This window comes from Aptenodytes forsteri, unplaced genomic scaffold (genome assembly GCF_000699145.1).
Source record: "Aptenodytes forsteri isolate BGI_AS27 unplaced genomic scaffold, ASM69914v1 Scaffold83, whole genome shotgun sequence".
Lineage (NCBI taxonomy): Eukaryota > Metazoa > Chordata > Aves > Sphenisciformes > Spheniscidae > Aptenodytes > Aptenodytes forsteri.
Window position 1 is genome coordinate 988,928 of NW_008795371.1, and position 17,052 is coordinate 1,005,979.

General features: G+C 36.5%; 1 protein-coding gene across 2 annotated transcripts; it reads left to right on the plus strand.

Annotated features, from left to right (window-relative positions):
- Window positions 1-369: 369 nt before the first annotated feature.
- On the plus strand, window positions 370-16,022 carry LOC103899871 (probable threonine--tRNA ligase 2, cytoplasmic). Of its 2 annotated transcripts, XR_002086205.1 has the most exons (19): window positions 370-558; window positions 1,355-1,545; window positions 2,109-2,232; window positions 3,361-3,482; window positions 4,307-4,424; window positions 5,061-5,125; window positions 5,838-5,916; window positions 7,111-7,257; window positions 8,723-8,821; window positions 9,152-9,318; window positions 9,867-10,029; window positions 10,927-11,064; window positions 11,502-11,579; window positions 11,750-11,850; window positions 13,024-13,128; window positions 13,948-14,020; window positions 14,741-14,855; window positions 14,980-15,529; window positions 15,650-16,022. XR_002086205.1 is itself a non-coding variant. In XM_019472390.1 (18 exons), the coding sequence occupies exons 1-18, from the start codon at window positions 406-408 to the stop codon at window positions 15,126-15,128; spliced, it is 2,187 nt and encodes a 728-aa protein (XP_019327935.1). In that variant the 5' UTR covers window positions 370-405; the 3' UTR covers window positions 15,129-16,022. The 2 variants fall into 2 exon arrangements, 1 of the variants encoding a protein (XP_019327935.1); XM_019472390.1 differs by having other exon boundaries at window positions 14,980-16,022.
- Window positions 16,023-17,052: the final 1,030 nt, after the last annotated feature.

The following is a 17,052-nucleotide window of genomic DNA, read 5'->3' on the forward strand; positions in this document are numbered from 1 at the left end:
GGTCGGCGGTGGTCTTGGGAGTGGAAGCCTGTCTCGGTCTCTGTCCGCACCCCTCGTCTGCCCGGAGCACTGAGCAGTGCTTCTCCCGATAGTCCCTGCCTTGTCGCAAAGGGGGAGTAAGTTTATCAGACCACGGAAAGTTGTTTTTATTGCTCGCTCGGCTGTTGTAATCTCCCAGGGTCTCGCTGGGGAGATTTTGGCGGCGATGGTTGCAGTGGTAAAATGAGGGAAATCGTGTTGAGAAGATTTTGCTTGGTGAGCAGTTTTGCTGTGTCTGCTGAACACCTAAAGGAGGCGGTTTAGATGTGTCATGAGAAGTCTTTCATCTGTACTAAGGATGTATCTTATTCGATTGTAATTGCCTTTTTAGCCCAATATTGCACTGATCTGGTTTGTTTTGTTTCAATGACTGCTGGGAAAAGTCTTAAAGGCATAGGGTATACTTCATATAATCACTGCTTTCAGAAAGTCTCCAGTGCAAGTCCAACTGTTGCAGTGAATCAAAATAAAGAGGAAAAGAAAGAAGAAAATGAAGCTGTGAACAGACATCGGAATGATGTAAGTGGTTATTTTATACCATATAATAATAGAAGAAGGAGTATTGTTTGGCTAGGTTCAGAAGAGGTGCTGAAATCTGAAATACTTTGCTGTACTTTGAAATCCCAGATTTTGGGAAGAAGGCTTGCTTTAGCATGCATATAGAAAAAATCATTATCTAGGAGCTTCATCTTGCATGTAATTAGTAGGGTTACTTATACATTCTTAGATCTCTACTTTTTATGTAACAAAAGGGTTTGGGCTATTGGGAAATAAGGGTCAGGATACTGTGGTTCCTAGAGAGTGATGGTTCATGAATAGTTAAACAGCGTGCCTGATGATCGAAACAGGATGTTGGCAGTGCTAGCTGTAGTTCAATAGATCTTAATAATTCACTTTATGCTAAACTGAAGGAAACTTCCTGTAAACTATCTTATTTGAATCTGGTGCTTTGAATGGACTGGCAGAGGTGAGGGCTTGTTGGAGTGATCCAAACTTCTCTAGGATGTCAGCCAAATACAAATTCTGGGGCAGGAATATAGGCTGCTTTCTGATGTCAAACTCACAAAGCCATTTTGGCCCAGATTGATGAAGGTGCATTGGAAAATTGGAAAGCCGCTATAAAATAGTCAGCGAGTTGGATGGGACTATCCAGTGTATAATTATTTACAAATACTTTACTGCATATTAGTATAAATTCTAGTACAGTGAAATCTGGTCTCAGTTGGAACCTCTAGGGTTGCATGAACACCGTGAATCCTTTTATTCTATCTCTCTCACAAATATGTATGTGTATGACTTAATTTATTTGTTACAGCTGCAGTGTGAGCCAAGCTTCATAGAAGATAGACTGAAGCTTTATGAAGCACTGAAAAAAGAACATGATGCTTTGCTAGCTTACAGAGCGGCCAACCAGAGCAAACCTATCAAAATTAGTCTGGCAGATGGAAAGATGGCTGAAGGGGAATCTTGGAAAACCACTCCATATCAATTAGCTGTAGGAATTAGGTAACCTGCAGATTCAAGGAGTTGTACTTTTGCAGTGATAAATCTGTTACTATCATTTGTCTCTTGCCTTGTTGCATAAAATATATGTGTTATGGTCAGTGGATGGTGACTCTCTCAACTTCGTTTATTTGGAAAGCATTGAAACTTCAGCTTAATGCAGAAGAAACAGCTGGGTTAAGTTTTTGTTCGGAGTGATGCTTGAAGTTCTGTGCTGGGATCATAATGCTTGCTTCCAATTAAAAAATACAACAATCAGGGAGACTGCTAGGAATTTATAGAGACATCTGAAGTTTTGTGAGTTACCAGATAACAGTAGAAACTGTTGTTAGAAGCAGTCTTTCCTCCAGATCCCCAGCACTGAAAACTGTTGAATGAAACTTTAAGACCTTAAGGGTCTATACCTTAAAAGTAGAAAAGTGTTTAAGACGACCACAGAAACAAAAATTAAAGGTCTTTAGGTGCTATGAGATGTGGGTGGGGTCTCACGGGGTTTAGAAACCTAAGCACTTTTGCAAATCTGAACCTAAATATTTTGGTCTCTTGTCATCATTTGTGTTTTTTAGTCAAATGTTGGCTTCAAATGCAGTCATAGCCAAAGTGAATGGTGAACTGTGGGACCTGGATCGTCCACTGGAGGGAGATTGTACTCTGGAGCTGCTTATGTTTGATATTAAAGAAGCAAAAGCTGTGAGTAGACACTCGCTGGTTTCTGCTTGATTAAAGGAACTAATGACATGAAATTGATTGCAGCATTATGCTTTTAAAATCTTGAATTAAAAAAAAAAAATCCCCAAAACTATTCAAGTAATGTATTTGTCATGATTCAACAAAGAAGATTAGATACTAAGTACCTATAATCTGTAGGTGAATAAAATCTTGGTGTTCTTTTCTTCCCTTCTCGTTTACATAAACAGGTTATTTTTCAAACAAGATCTTAAAGAATGTCTTGATTTGTATGCTAACTTGAAATAATTTGATGTCTTCTAAGACGTGTTCTATGGTTTGACTCTGCGTTTGAAGATCAGACGCTGAAAGCAACAGTGAGGCTGTGTTACAGTTTTCTAAAAATTGTCCAATATCAGATCTGAGTCATAAATAAAATCTACACCTCCTTGTACCAGCATTGTTTATTAGAAACTTAAGTAGGCATATCTTAGTCAATTAAACTGTGAATATACTTAGCGACACACCCGAGATTTTTTTTTTTATGGGATTCAGTCTTAAGCCTATGTTTATCTTCATGCACTAGAATCAGACTTCATTTTGCCAAAGAATTATTCATGTGATTAAGCTTGTTTGAGGCATTTCAGGAGCCTGTAAAGGCTTTATCTTGTAGTGGTGGCTATGAAGTGGTCTGAATTAATAGGGGCTTAGAACATAAGACTGGTCTTCCTCTTCTGACATTTCAGGTAATGTGGTTTACAGTCCTATTAATAAATGTACTGTATGTGAACAATGGTCACTTAATTGGCTACATCACTTTAGATGCGGTTAGTATTGCATAGACTTTAAACTGACTGGAAACTAACTTACAAATGAACAAGGTACAATAAGTACTAAGGTGACAGAATTGTGCAGAGGTATAATTATCTTTCAGGCTGAAATACAATGGGGCTTTATTGCTACATCTGCCATTATATTAACCATTTAGCATACTTCAAAATGAGAACAGAAAATTGTTATACTTCTCACAGGATTTAAACAACACTGATTCCAGTGTATTTCCCATCTGCAGATATACCTCTGTTTTGTTTTTTCTTTTTAGCTACACAATGCCAATGACCCCATGACTTGCTCACCTGACTTTATTTGCAGGTTTATTGGCATTCAAGTGCTCATATTCTTGGAGAGGCCATGGAAGGTTATTTTGGGGGCTGCTTATGCTATGGACCACCAATTGAGAACGGATTTTATTATGACATGTACACTGAAGACAGGTAAAATTTCAGTGTCTAAGAACTTTAATGCTCTGTATTGAAGCTCAGTACTAGAATTATTTTTGTTCAGTCAGGTTTCTGCATGTTAAAAGTAATATCGTGTATCTAGTATGGTTTAAAACTGACAGGTTAGTCTTCCTCATAGTATAGATCTGTGTATACAGATATACTGAGTGTGTGTGTGTATATTTAAATTCAAGAGCAGTGTTCAGACACCTGCTCTCTAAGACTTGTAGCTGTTGAATGTTCTGTGAAAAAATGTAGAGTGTTTGGGTAAAACTTTCTGAAGTTCCTGGGAGATAAAGGAGACAGTTTCCTTGAAGAATCATGGGAGTTTGGTTTCAAAGTGCCATAGTCACTTGTAGAAATGGCACGTATGCATGTAATTCGTATAGGTGTTTACTACTTTTCTAATCCTTGTGCACAGCTTTACAATTCTGTTTTTCCCTTGTTTATCTTTCTGTAGTCAGGGAGAATACTGAATCTGCATCAGCTGATAAACTAGCTCTTGCAGCTGGGTTGAGTCTTTTTTTTTTTTTCTTAAATCATATATACACTGAGCTACAGATCTTCCAGACATTTAAACACGTCAAAGACTGTTCTAGGAGTGATTGCAGTGGGTTTGTTCAGGGTGATGCCATTTGCGTTTCTGAGTTTAGTGTTTGAAAATACAGCCGATTGTAAGAAACTAAGAAAATACTGTGACAAATCGCAACAATGCATCCCGTGTTTTTCAAATTAGACCACTAGAAAGTGATCACTTAATTAATTATTTTGATATTCCCATTTTTTTATATTTCTTTTGCCTGTGTCTTTTTCTTTAGAGGTGTATCTAGTACTGAATTCCCACTACTAGAGAACCGCTGTAAAAATATCATAAAAGAGAAGCAGCCTTTTGAAAGGCTGGAAGTCAAAAAGGAGATCCTGTTAGACATGTTCAAGGTAAGTCTTTGGAGTAGCTGTGATTCTGGTACAATGATCCTTTAAAATGTAACTTCTGTAAAATACTGCATGTGACTGACTCATCAGAATAGTACCTGTCTAGTAAAACAAAGAAAAAGAATAGCATCCTTTTCCCCCTCTCCATATCCCTTTCAAGTGTTCGGGATGTTTTCAGGCAATAATAAAAACAATTACTTATTAGACAGAAGCGCCTTAAGCTCAATGAGATCACAAAGAAATTAATACACAAAAGGCGTAAGTTCATTCTGGCTCACTTGCAGAGACAAGTCAAAAAAGACTTTGTCCTCTAGTGCTCTGTTTTATACAGTGAATATTGCCAGTCTCACCGTACTGTGTTTTAATTGCCTGTCAGAAGTGCTTTGAGGTGTTCAGGTGGTAATCACTATGCTTAACACACCCTCAGGGAAATTAAGATATTTTTGTCTCTTTCCCCTCTTGTTTTATAACTCTTCTGAAAGGATGTTGAACTTTTGCATACATATATGTGATCATGTGATACTTTTTTTAAAGTTGTGTCTTTTACTGATGCATTTGCATTATTAATACATAATTTTAAAATAGAATTTTATTAGCTGTTCTATTGATGTTTCTGACTTTTCATGTTTCCCCACACAGTATAACAAGTTTAAGTGTCGAATTCTTAATGAGAAGGTGAACACACCAACTACCACAATATACAGGTAAAGAAAATTAAGTTAAAAGGTATTATGAAATATTTCTGTAGTTAGGTATATTTAATTTAAATTGAGAAGAGAATAATTTTTTTTTTTTTATTCTAACTTCTGAATACTTGTGTGATTGGGACTTAAGTTTGCAATTAATATTGCTACTTATGTAAAATCAGATCTTTTGTTTCTCTGCTGGGACAAATTAGGTCTCAATTTGTGGACAAACGGCAAATCCACTTTTCACTCATGCCCTGTGGTTTCAATAAAGAGGTTAAAATGTTACCACCCATGACATTGAATTGCTGGATAATGGATAAAGCTAACTCTTAGCTCAGGGTGGGGTGAGGAACCTGTTCATTCAATTGCCAGGGATAAAACTAGTTAGCTGGAAAATGGCAAAAACATTTTTTTCTGTTTGGTGTGCATAGTTTGAAATTTCCTGGCAACTTTATCAAAGTTTACATACGGAACTATATAAATTGCTGAGTGTGTCACGGTGCTCTTGATAATGGATCAAGTGTGCTGAGTATTTACTGAGTGAATATTCTGATTCGGGTAGAAGGCACAATTACATTTAAGATGCACTGAATTTGCTGAGTGTTGCATATGTATGCTTATTAGTGTGTTTGAACATGTCGAGCATTAACTTGTATGCCATTAGCGACTGTATTTAAAAATGTTGGAGTGTTTTGAAATAAACACTTTTTTTTCTTTTGGTGTATAGATGTGGTCCGCTGATTGATCTCTGCAGGGGTCCACATGTGAGACACACTGGAAAAATTAAGGCCTTTAAAATATTTAAGGTAACTTTAAATTAACTGTGCATTAAAACTTAACTAAGCTATGGGTCATTTTGTCTATTTATGTATTTATTTCTCCTGAAGTGATTATGCTAGGGTTCTTTGTATTGTTTTCTTTGCTTATTCTGAAAATAGTCCTTCATTTCTTTCCCAGCTCCCACTGTACAAGTAGAACCACAGACTGTCATCGTTCATCTGCTTCCAAGGTTTACTGATTCTTGACCATCACAATAGTACATCAGTGAAAGTTAACAGCATCTTTTTTTAATCAGAGTATTAGTGCAATAGCATGCATGCTTAGACTATAATGAAGAGCACTGCAAAAATACTCAAGCTAGTAGAGACTAGATTAGCTGTGGAACCAGTTATACCATGCACAGTATAGAAGCGCAGTGCCTAAGGCAATGTGGCAGTACTGCGCTAGTATCTCCAAGCGGCACTACACTTTGTAGTACAAATGTCCTAGTTCGAGTCTGTACTAGCTGTCACATCTGTGCGCGGTGTGTGTGCGCACACTCTGTTGTGCAGTAAATGAACATCCAAGATATTCATTGGGTCAGAAAATAGTATTTTGACCTTGTAAGATGGTACAGGAGGTAAAGTGGACTCTGGCAGATCTGCAAGTGCTGCTGTTTGAAAATGGCATTGCTCACAGGAGAGCCAGAGACAGTGCTTGCAGATGCCTCTGGTTATGATGTCGTTTAAGTTACTTGCAGATGCTAATTTTGGTAACCTTAGACTGACCTCATTGGAACATTCATCATAGTTGCTTTTGCTGGCTTCCTAACTGAAGTTTATGGAACTCTGAGTTCCAGGGATTAAATGTTAGATTGTCAAAACAGCTAGGATTTAACTGTGAGAGTGAGTTAGTTTTGCTTTGTCTTTCATGTTTCCCTACTGCATTATGTTTTGAACGTAAACAAGTGCTGCCTTTTTAGAAGATAGAATGTGAGATAAAAACGAGGTACCTAACTAGAATGAAAGTATGACTTGACCAGTCACTTTTGTTTGTCTTCTGTATTAGCATGCTGACTAAAAGGCAGTGCAAATGTCTTTGTATTACAAGCAAATGCTGGATGACTGCATATAATTCTTTTCCCAAGGAAAAAAATCATAACATTTGAATGCATTAGTGTTTATTCCTTCTTCCCCTGAGACTATATAGTACTATCTTAAAGTATGGGTTTTGTGCATCAGAATTCCTCTACGTATTGGGAGGGAAAATCTGACATGGAAACTCTGCAGAGAATATATGGAATATCCTTTCCTGATAACAAAATGATGAAGGAATGGGAAAAATTCCAGGAAGAAGCCAGAAACCGGGACCATAGGAAAATTGGAAAGGTACATTATTTCATGGTCCACTTCTCTTTTATGCTTCTATAATAGAATTCATTCTCTTTCATTGTTTTTTTTCCATTTTTTGACAGTTTGAATGGGAGCCAGTTCTATGAACTTCTTGGTGTCGGTTGTATTTTAAAATTTGAATTCTACAAACTCAACTTGTCACTTGCATACAAATGTTAAATTAACTTTGGGAAGAAGTAACGGGATAGTCCCTCGGTTTAGGGAAGTATATCTTAAACCTTTTAATGTAGAGTCTTTTCAGATCCTACCTAAAACACTACATTTTTCATAGAAGAGAGAAATTATTGAAAATTGTGTAAATAATACGGTTTGGTCACTCTTTGTTACACTTAACTATTACCTTATTTATGCCTGTATGTACGTGCAGTACTTTAGCTGCTGTTGTGAATATTGTTCGTATATTCCTCTATTAGATTTAAATGAACAGATTTAATCTTAAATTGAGTGTAAGTCAGAAGACCTTAGATTGGCACAGATGAGGATTGTGACCTAATGTCGGTCAGGTTGGCATGCAGACTCCTAATTGTTGTCACCTTTGCTATAGTTTTGTAGAGAAGGTGGAGTTATAGAGAGGGTATTTGAGAGGAGATAAGAAGCTTTGTGGATGTTTAAAGGCACAATGGGCAGTACAGGTGAAAGCAGGGAGACACTTATTTGAAAAACTCACGTGTAAGTGAAAGTCAGCATCATCGGCAAAGAGGATGCAGGCATGAACCTCTCACTGCTTACTGGCAGATGTGGAAAAAGAGACTGTGAAGGGCCTTCATAAGCAAAGATGAACAATTGAGGGTAACTGAGAAGAGGAAGAGCCAATAAGGAATTTACAGAGAACAGTGACAAAGGGAAGAAGTAGAAAAAATATCTTTACGGAAGTGTTCATGCTTATTTCTCTCTTAGCTCATTAAGACTTCAATATTTGTGTAGTATTTGTTTGATGATTACTTCTATGCCTTTTCAAAAACAAATTATGTAGTATAAATCAAACAACTTATCTAGTGTCTATGTATCTAATATCTATGATACTGAAGAGGCTAAGGTTCTCCAAAGATGTATCAGAGCCACACTGCTGAGCTTCTGTTTTTGAGACAGAATTCTGATAAAGAATGACTGGCTCACAAGCTTCAGCCATCAACCCTCAGATCTGATAGGTGTACGCTTAACTGCTTTGGATACTAAAGGTAAGATTGGTTAAGGCTTCAGGATTTTGAGGAAATGTGTGTTTACATAGTCACAGAGTCGAATGGAATTCCAGTGTTATTACAAACTTCTAAGAGTAAGAACTACAGATAAATTCACTACTGTTGCTGAGAACTTGTGGACTTCTAGAAATCATGTTGTTACTGTAATATTTTATGAACAGAGTCTCAACACGTGTGAAGTAGTCATGTTCTGGAGTTCAATCTGAAGTGGTGTTACAGCATTCTGTTTTTAATTTACCTAGGAGCAAGAACTCTTCTTCTTTCATGATTTGAGTCCTGGAAGCTGCTTTTTCCTCCCCAGAGGTGCCTTTCTTTATAACACACTTGTGGATTTCATACGAGTGAGTATGTACTAATATAACTCCTAACAAGCTTAATATCAGTTCTTGATCTTAAGTGATTGGCCATTCATAGCGCTGAGCTATCCGCAGAAAGAGAAACATCTATGTGTGTAAACATACACCAGATCTTCACTATGATTATACAGGTCTATCCTTTTTGAAAGTAAGGCAGAGTAAAGCATTGACCTGTGCTTTTTCCAGTTTTGCAAAACCTACACGTAGTCCTTTAGTCTCCCAGTAAATCACCATCATAAGAACACAGTTAAAAAGAACTAGGCTTTTGCTTGTCAAAAGCTCTATCACCTTTTAAATGTTGAATTTGTTTTATAGGAGGAATATCACAGGCGTAATTTTACTGAAGTGGTATCACCAAACATCTTCAGCAGTAAACTCTGGGAAGCTTCAGGACACTGGCAGCACTACAGTGAAAATATGTTCTCTTTTGAGATCGAGAAGGAGACTTTTGCCCTTAAACCAATGAATTGTCCAGGACATTGGTTTGTACTCTCAACTGAAAAACTTCTTATTTTACTATATTTATCCTTTGTGGGGCTTAGGGGAAATAAATGGAGTATTAATACACGTTATCATGTATGTTTACAATAGACTACTAAGCAACTAGTGTGTCTAGAGAGCTCCCCTGACAGGGTCCCAAAGCAGACCAAATACAGTTCTTGTAGGAGGATCTTTCAGTAAGTCTGCACTAAGTGAGCTAGGTTTGTGCATGCTAATACTAGTCTGTACCACTAGTAAATACAAATTATGTTGGATAGAGATAGGCATCAGATGTGGTGTACCAAAAGAAGGTGCAGATGAACCAGTCTTGATTGTTACTCTCTCAGTGTTTTTTTTCTAGGTGGTCTTTAGCAATACATTCTGAGTGCAGCACATTTTCTGTTTGCCTGCCTTTTAGGATGCAGACAACCTGAATGAATAAATACTTAAAAATATGATTACTGTCTGTACTGATCTTATTTTAGTTTCTGTGTTGTCTTAAATCTTCTATAAGAAGGATAAAAGGAAGGTTCTTTCATGTTGCTCCTAGCTTGATGTTTGCCCATCGTCCACGATCCTGGAGGGAAATGCCTCTTAGACTTGCAGATTTTGGAGTTCTTCACCGAAATGAACTCTCTGGGACTTTAAGTGGCTTAACTCGTGTAAGGCGCTTCCAACAAGACGATGCTCACATCTTTTGCACAATAGAACAGGTAAAAAAAAACAAACCCCAAAACCCAACAACCCTCCCCCCACCAGTCAAACAAAAAAAAGAACCCCATCCCCTCCCCTCCCAGGGCAAACCAACATTAAAGAAAAAAAAATCCCCTAAGTATTTCAACTCTAGCTTCTTCTATTGTGTTGCTTTGTAGCATAGTGCTGCTTTTGATGGGTTTTTTTGATAGGTTTAGGTGCTTCCTTAGTTGTCTGGTATTCCATATTTCTTAACCTTCTGCAATATTGCTTAAGTCAATAGCCTGTTGAACTTAGCTTCTCTGCTACAAGTTTCTCAAATAGCAGTGCCAGAATTTGTGTTATTTATTTTTCTCTCTGAAATAAAAAAATGCTTATATCAAAAGAAGAAAACAGTGTTATTTGAGGGACGTTATTGATTGTGAATTATGTAATAAGATTTTCTGTATAGAATTTTTCTCCTTAGAAAGATACATTGGGCAACTAAATCCCAAAAGGTAAAATCTTTTGCATCTCCCATCTCCCCCTGCAAAGAAAAAAAGCTGTTGACCGCATTTTGTTTTCCATAGTAATGCTGAATAAATACTTCATTTTGTCAGTAATGCCATAGATTTTAGTGGAGCGATGTGAAGAAATTGATGTACTCTTGTCAAGTCTGACTCATACAATTTGGCTCCAGAAGCCCAGGCTTAACAAGAACATTACTTTTCTTGCCATGCTTTGAAGCCACACCACCTCGGTTCTCTCTTCAAACCCAAATCTAGGTAATGGGCGTAGGGTGTAATTTTCATGTGATTTTTAATTTATTTTTTTTTTAATTTAGCGGGCTCTTATATTCTGATTATGAGGAATTCAGTAAATCCAATTACATTTTTATGTAAGTAAATTTTAACTAATATATTTTGTTTACATTTAAGATTGAAGAAGAAATTAAGGTTTGTCTTGATTTCTTGAAGTCAGTGTATGCTGTCTTTGGTTTTACCTTTCAACTACATCTTTCTACAAGACCAGAAAATTATCTAGGAGAGTTAGAGATCTGGGATCATGCAGAAAAGGTAATTAATTTAAAAGCAAACAAACAAACAAACAAAACCCTTAATGTTTATATTTGCAGAGGTGGATATTTAAATAAGTTCTTTCATGTTGAATAGTGAAATTAGTGAAATCGCTTAAATCGGATGCTAAATATTGTCCTTAGTGGAAATGCTTGTTGAAAAACATCACATTAAATGTGAAGTTTCTGTATAAAATGAAAACTTTCTGATTCTTACTTAGACCCTTATCTTGAACTGATTTGATTTTTATTAATCTTTTTTCCTGATTAATCACAACATTTGTATAACGAACTACTCTTATTTCAAGATTATCATAAATGACTAAATGCTTGAACAATAGGAGTCGTGCTGCCTGTTTCAAAGGCAAGTGCTTTGACTGACAATAATGAAAGGCCCTGCTATACCTTTTTTAATTACTGTCTCATTTTTATGATTAGCAACTTCAAAACAGCTTGAATAACTTTGGAGAGCAATGGAATTTGAATCCAGGAGATGGAGCATTTTATGGTCCTAAGGTTAGTGAATCAGCGTTTTAATACAACTTTGGGATGGGCAAGAATACAGACACAATGCAGGCAAACTATATTTAGTAACCATGTTATTTTGCTTCACAGATTGATATTAAAATTATACAGACACAATGCAGGCAAACTGTATTTAGTAACCATGTTATTTTGCTTCACAGATTGATATTAAAATCAAAGATGCTATTGGCAGGTACCATCAATGTGCTACTATCCAGCTTGACTTCCAACTACCCATTCGATTTAATCTTACTTATGTTGGGTGAGTGGTTAAGCTAAATATCTTCCTCCTAAGTGAAATAATTAAAAATGGTTACATTCTTTATCTGTAATTCCCATTAAGCTGAGATGTATTAATGCTCTGTTGCTCACTTAAATGATTAGCCTGTATATCAGTAGCCTGGTTAGGAGGGGAAACATCCCCGGTGAGTAGAGGACTGAGTCATGAACTTGAAGATATTTCTTCAATGTAATGATAGCTCACTTTAATTGTAAATGCTACTGATTGCAGGAAAATTTAATGATGTCTTGTCTGCCAGTTCTGAAGACAACTGATCGTATATAATGTTAAAGGAAACTCGGTTGAATCACTTTTCGCTTTCAGCCTAGTCACTGCGTCTCCTTTGAAGACACTGCATACAAATTCAAACGTGTCTTAAGGAGCTAGTATGTAATAAGTGCTTCATTCTTCTTATCAGATAAAGTTAGTTAACCTTGATGAACATAAACCAAATGCGAACAGTTTTTAATGAAAATCTCACTTTGGCTTCCAGCTAGGAAGAGGGATATTTATCCACTGAGTGAATTAATCTTAGTACCATGTTGACCTGAACACACATTTCCTGGGTTGTTTTTCTTGCTTGTTTTTTTGTTTGGTTTTGCATATTATAAGGAGTTTGATGGGGAGGATAGAATAAGAATCTTTGTTATTTTTTGGTCCTGCTGCATATTCTACAGTAGATGTCATAGCTCTTTGGTAGGTGATAATACTGTTACAAACAGCAGCTGACTTTTTTTTAATCACAGGATTGTAATTTAAGGCAAGAAATGAACAGCAAGGGCAGGTAAGAGCCTGTGCAACAAAATAAAAGCAAGGCATAGCGGAAAAGAAAGAGCAAGGAAGAACATAAAATATTAAAATGCACAGAAATGGAGCTGAGTCAGTCGAGTGTCTTTTCAAACTTAGGAGTTTGTGCCTATGCCACTAGCTACAGGCATGATTATTTTAAGTCGCTATGATTATTCAGTATTCCTTTAAAAGCCAAGGTGGCTTAAAGAAAGTACGTTTTTAATAAAAACTGTAGATTTTGCCTAAGTATAAATAACTAAATTTTGTCTTTCCGTGAAAAGTAGAATCAAAAATATTAGTAGGATTATCTGCGTGTGAGCTAAGAGAAATTTTTTTTTCTTAAAAACTTTACTTATTCTTTTTCAGTAAGGATGGCAACGATAAGAAAAGGCCAGTGATTATTCACAGAGCTATTTTGGGATCTGTGGAGAGAATGATAGCTATTCTAGCAGAAAATTATGGAGGAAAATGGTATGTGGCACAAATGCAGTTCTAAGAAATGTTTAACAATGTAGAAAATACAGATCCTCCCTAATGTCCCATATATTATAATGCAAAATAATATCCCTAGAATTTTCTCAAAATTAGTAGGTAAGATTACAAGAAAAGAAGTCTAATTTTATGGTCTGAGTTGTATGATATCCTTTTATTAATAGTTCATTATTAGAAATTCAATTTCATGACATTACAGGAAAAATTATACAATAAAGCAGAAATAAGAATTGTAATTGAATGTATATGTACTGCATTATTCTTGTTCTTTTCTTTAAAATCATGCTTTTGTACTGGGAAGATGTTAGACATATGTAAAGCTGTTACTTATACAGACATGAATTAGTCCTAGTATGTGAATTATTTTTTTAACTTGTAAGATGTATTGTTTCATCTTGAATAAGCTCTGAAGATATTTCTTCATTAATGTATTTAAAGTATTAAGGAAGAGTTAATTCTTACTTTCAGCCACCTATCTGTCTGACTGTCCACTTTTCACTATGAAGTCATAAATAAAAGTGGAAATTATGCAAAAAAAAAAAATTGTGTTTAAAATTGTGAAGTCAGCTAGGAAGTGAACAGAAGATCAAAGTTCTGTATATGTCATTTTACTGGAATCAATCTATTTGCTATATTATGTGAACTTGAAAAGAGGAAGATAACATATTATCCAACATCCTTAGCTAACATAAATACTTTTATAAAGTAAAGAAATTATTATTGGGGAACATGACTATGGATATGAATGCAAATGTAAAATGCACATTTATTTCATATTTTTCTTGTCCTGCTTGCCAGGCCATTCTGGCTGTCTCCACGGCAGGTCATGGTTGTGCCTGTGGGACCTACTTCTGAAGAGTATGCCCGGCAGGTGAGAGTAGGGCCTTCCTTTTTATAGTAGCAAGCAGTTTTAATAGCTCCTTAAGTACTTGTCCTAGAACAAAGAATGAATGCTTTCATAATTTTGGAGACACGTTTGGGGGGAGAGGTAAATTCTTCCATATAGTCCAAAATTTGTACAAGCCTGAGAAAGGGATATGTAACTTTAAGTGTTTTGGGTTCTGTTATTATGTACATACTTCAGTAATTATTGAAGAAAAAAACATTCTGGATGACAAACCTGATATACTAACTGATGTTTCATTACAGAATTACCGGCTTAAAGTAGGGGCAGAGCCGATTTCTTCCATTTCCCTGCATGTATACTCTTGACTACATTACATTTGACCATGGTTGTCTTTACCCCTCCCCCTGCTTTTCTTTTAATGCAAGCATAAGTGGTTTTGTTCCTTTCTCAGACTGAGGAAACATTTTTGACATTCAGCAGTGTAGCTGTCTGAGGAGATCAGCAAATATTTGATGCGGATGTTACCTTGTGTTGTCTTACAACTGCAGTCCTGCTAAGCCCTTAAGCGTGTGTGCAGTTTTCTTCAAATAACTTCATTGACTTCCTTTATAACGATTCACAAGAGCAAAATTATGCACATAAATGAATTAATTATTGGAAGAGATCAGGGACTACAGCATGTACAAATTTACGTTGTAGAATATACACTGTAATATTAAGTAGAGTTTTTTGGTTTTTTTTTAGGTTTGCAGCAAATTTTTTGAAGCAGGATTTATGTCAGATGTGGATCTAGATCAAAGTTGCACATTAAACAAGAAAATTAGAAATGCACAGCTGGCCCAGTATAACTTTATCTTAGGTAATTGCAACATCTTACGTTTCTGAATATCATTTAAGTTTTAATGTTGGGCAAAGAGTTTGTCTAGACTCTCATTTTGTAATGTAGGTAGTCAGTTTAATATTGTTTGTGATATGTCTTGCAGTGGTTGGAGAAAAGGAGAAAGCAAATAATGCTGTCAACGTGCGAACAAGAGACAACAAAGTTCATGGAGAGATTTCAGTATCTTCTGCTATTGAAAAACTCCAGAAATTTAAGAGTTCACATATTCCAAATGCAGAAGAAGAATTTTGATGTTGCTGTTCGGGAAAAAAAATTATTAGCTGCCCATGTGAAACGGTGTTTCTTTCCTCCTGTACAGCAGTAATGCTCATCTGAGAGAATTTTCAGTTAATGGATACACAAAATAAGCAAATGTAGCAATGTTGGTTCTCCAGGAATAGCATGAGAGGGCAGATGCAACTGCCAACTCCTTTGAGAATCCCATAGGATTCCAATCTGCACGAATCGCAGAATGCTTATTTAAAAAGTCCTACACCTCTGCTAAAATATGTTGGTTTTGCTGTGGAAATCAATCAGGGCTGCACGAAGAGGAGGCTGGGAAGCGTACTGGCTGCTGCTGTGATGGCTGAGCTACCTCGGTCACGTAGCAGTTGCATAACTGACGTGACCTGGAATCCAAAGCTTGGCAGTTGGTAGGTGCATCAGCAGCATTTTGGTTTAGTTTTTTTCTAACTCCAGATTATGTGACTTTTTTTTGGGGGGGGGGGGGGGGGGGAGGAATAGCTTGATTCTTTCTGAATTTATGTTCACAGGCTACAAATACATTGGTGTCTTTGTTGGAAATCTCAGTGAAACAAGGCACTGATTGAGTTGGTGTGATAATTGGTTGCTGTAAAGGTGGTTGCCAAGAATGAAGTTGAATTACTCACCATATCTGTGTGTGGAAAGTGTTTTATTTTTTTCCTGTGTTTGCTGTTGATTTGGCTTTTTTCTAAAACAAACCTACCTTTGAAAAAACTTTGTGTGTAATTTATTGCTGTATTTGCTTGGGATACTGAGAATGCTGAAAAGGTGTGGTTGACAATCTTCATTTTAAAGTGCAACATGTTGGAATTTAAATTGGCTGTATTAATCTGACTTGTTTATGCTTATAAATGATTTTAAAGTTACTGTTGCAGGCAACTGAATCAGACTTTTTGGAGAGATGAATTTTTACCACAATACTTTTTTTCACTTTTATATGCCTTTTTTTTTTTTTTTAGTTACAGGGCTTAGATAGCGTTAAATATTACTCAATTATCTAAGCTATACAACTGTAGTTGTTGTGATTTAAATATCACTGAAATGAAGCAGAAAATACTATTTAGTGCATAAAAGTTATACAAATACAAAGCTAGTGTTTCTTTCTGCCCGACACTTGTATAGACTTGTGTTCAGTAGGCCTATTTTTGGTTTTGTATTAGCTTGGTTTTCTGTATCTGTTTTTACCAACTGATTATCCCTCGCTTTTAAAAGAAGAAAAAAAAAATTGAAGGAACAAGGGCTGGGAAAGCTTTCTGTTCCACTTTACAGAATTAACATGGGCTGTGGAGGGTGATTTTTATTTATATTATTAATAATTTATTTTATATAAAAATGTTTTTTTATGGACCAGCCTACATGATACACATGCGATATATTCAGACTGCAGAGTTAACACTTTGGGGGTTTTTACAGTGAATTTCTAGGTTTTGCAAATACAAGACTAATTTTTTAGCATACATGCATCTGTGCTGTCGCCATTTAAGTTTTCAGATGGCCTGCAGCGATGAGAGAGGTCATTGAAGGATATAAATTAATAAAAATAATACAAATTAAAATTTTCTACAGGGAGAAATATGTAGAAAGAAGGACAGACAGGCACAGGACAGAGGGAGGAAAACAGTGTGCATGATCGGTAGCCCAGGATGGTAAACAACATCGTAATGAATGACATTTCAAAAGATTTACTAAGGTTAGTAAAACCCGAAGCTGCGTTTTGTTTCCCTAGTGCCCGTGCAGAGTTGTCGGGGGGTGAGAAACGCGAGACGCAGTAACGGGCTGACCGAAATCCGTGTTTTTCCGTGGTAGCTGCCGGCCGCCCCGCGGTGGGACCTCCCTCCCCTGAGGCGTTCGTCCTTCCTTCGGCCTGCGAGGGGCCGGGCCCCGCCTCCCCTCTCCCCCCCTCTCCCCCCGC

Excerpts from the sequence above, each read along its gene's own strand:
- LOC103899871 (XM_019472390.1), top strand. The coding sequence starts at position 406 with ATGACTGCTGGGAAAAGTCTTAAAGGCATAGGGTATACTTCATATAAT. Across the intron at positions 559-1,354 it reads TGAACAGACATCGGAATGAT|CTGCAGTGTGAGCCAAGCTT; the intron begins GTAAGTGGTTAT and ends TATTTGTTACAG. Across the intron at positions 14,021-14,740 it reads CTGAAGAGTATGCCCGGCAG|GTTTGCAGCAAATTTTTTGA; the intron begins GTGAGAGTAGGG and ends GTTTTTTTTTAG.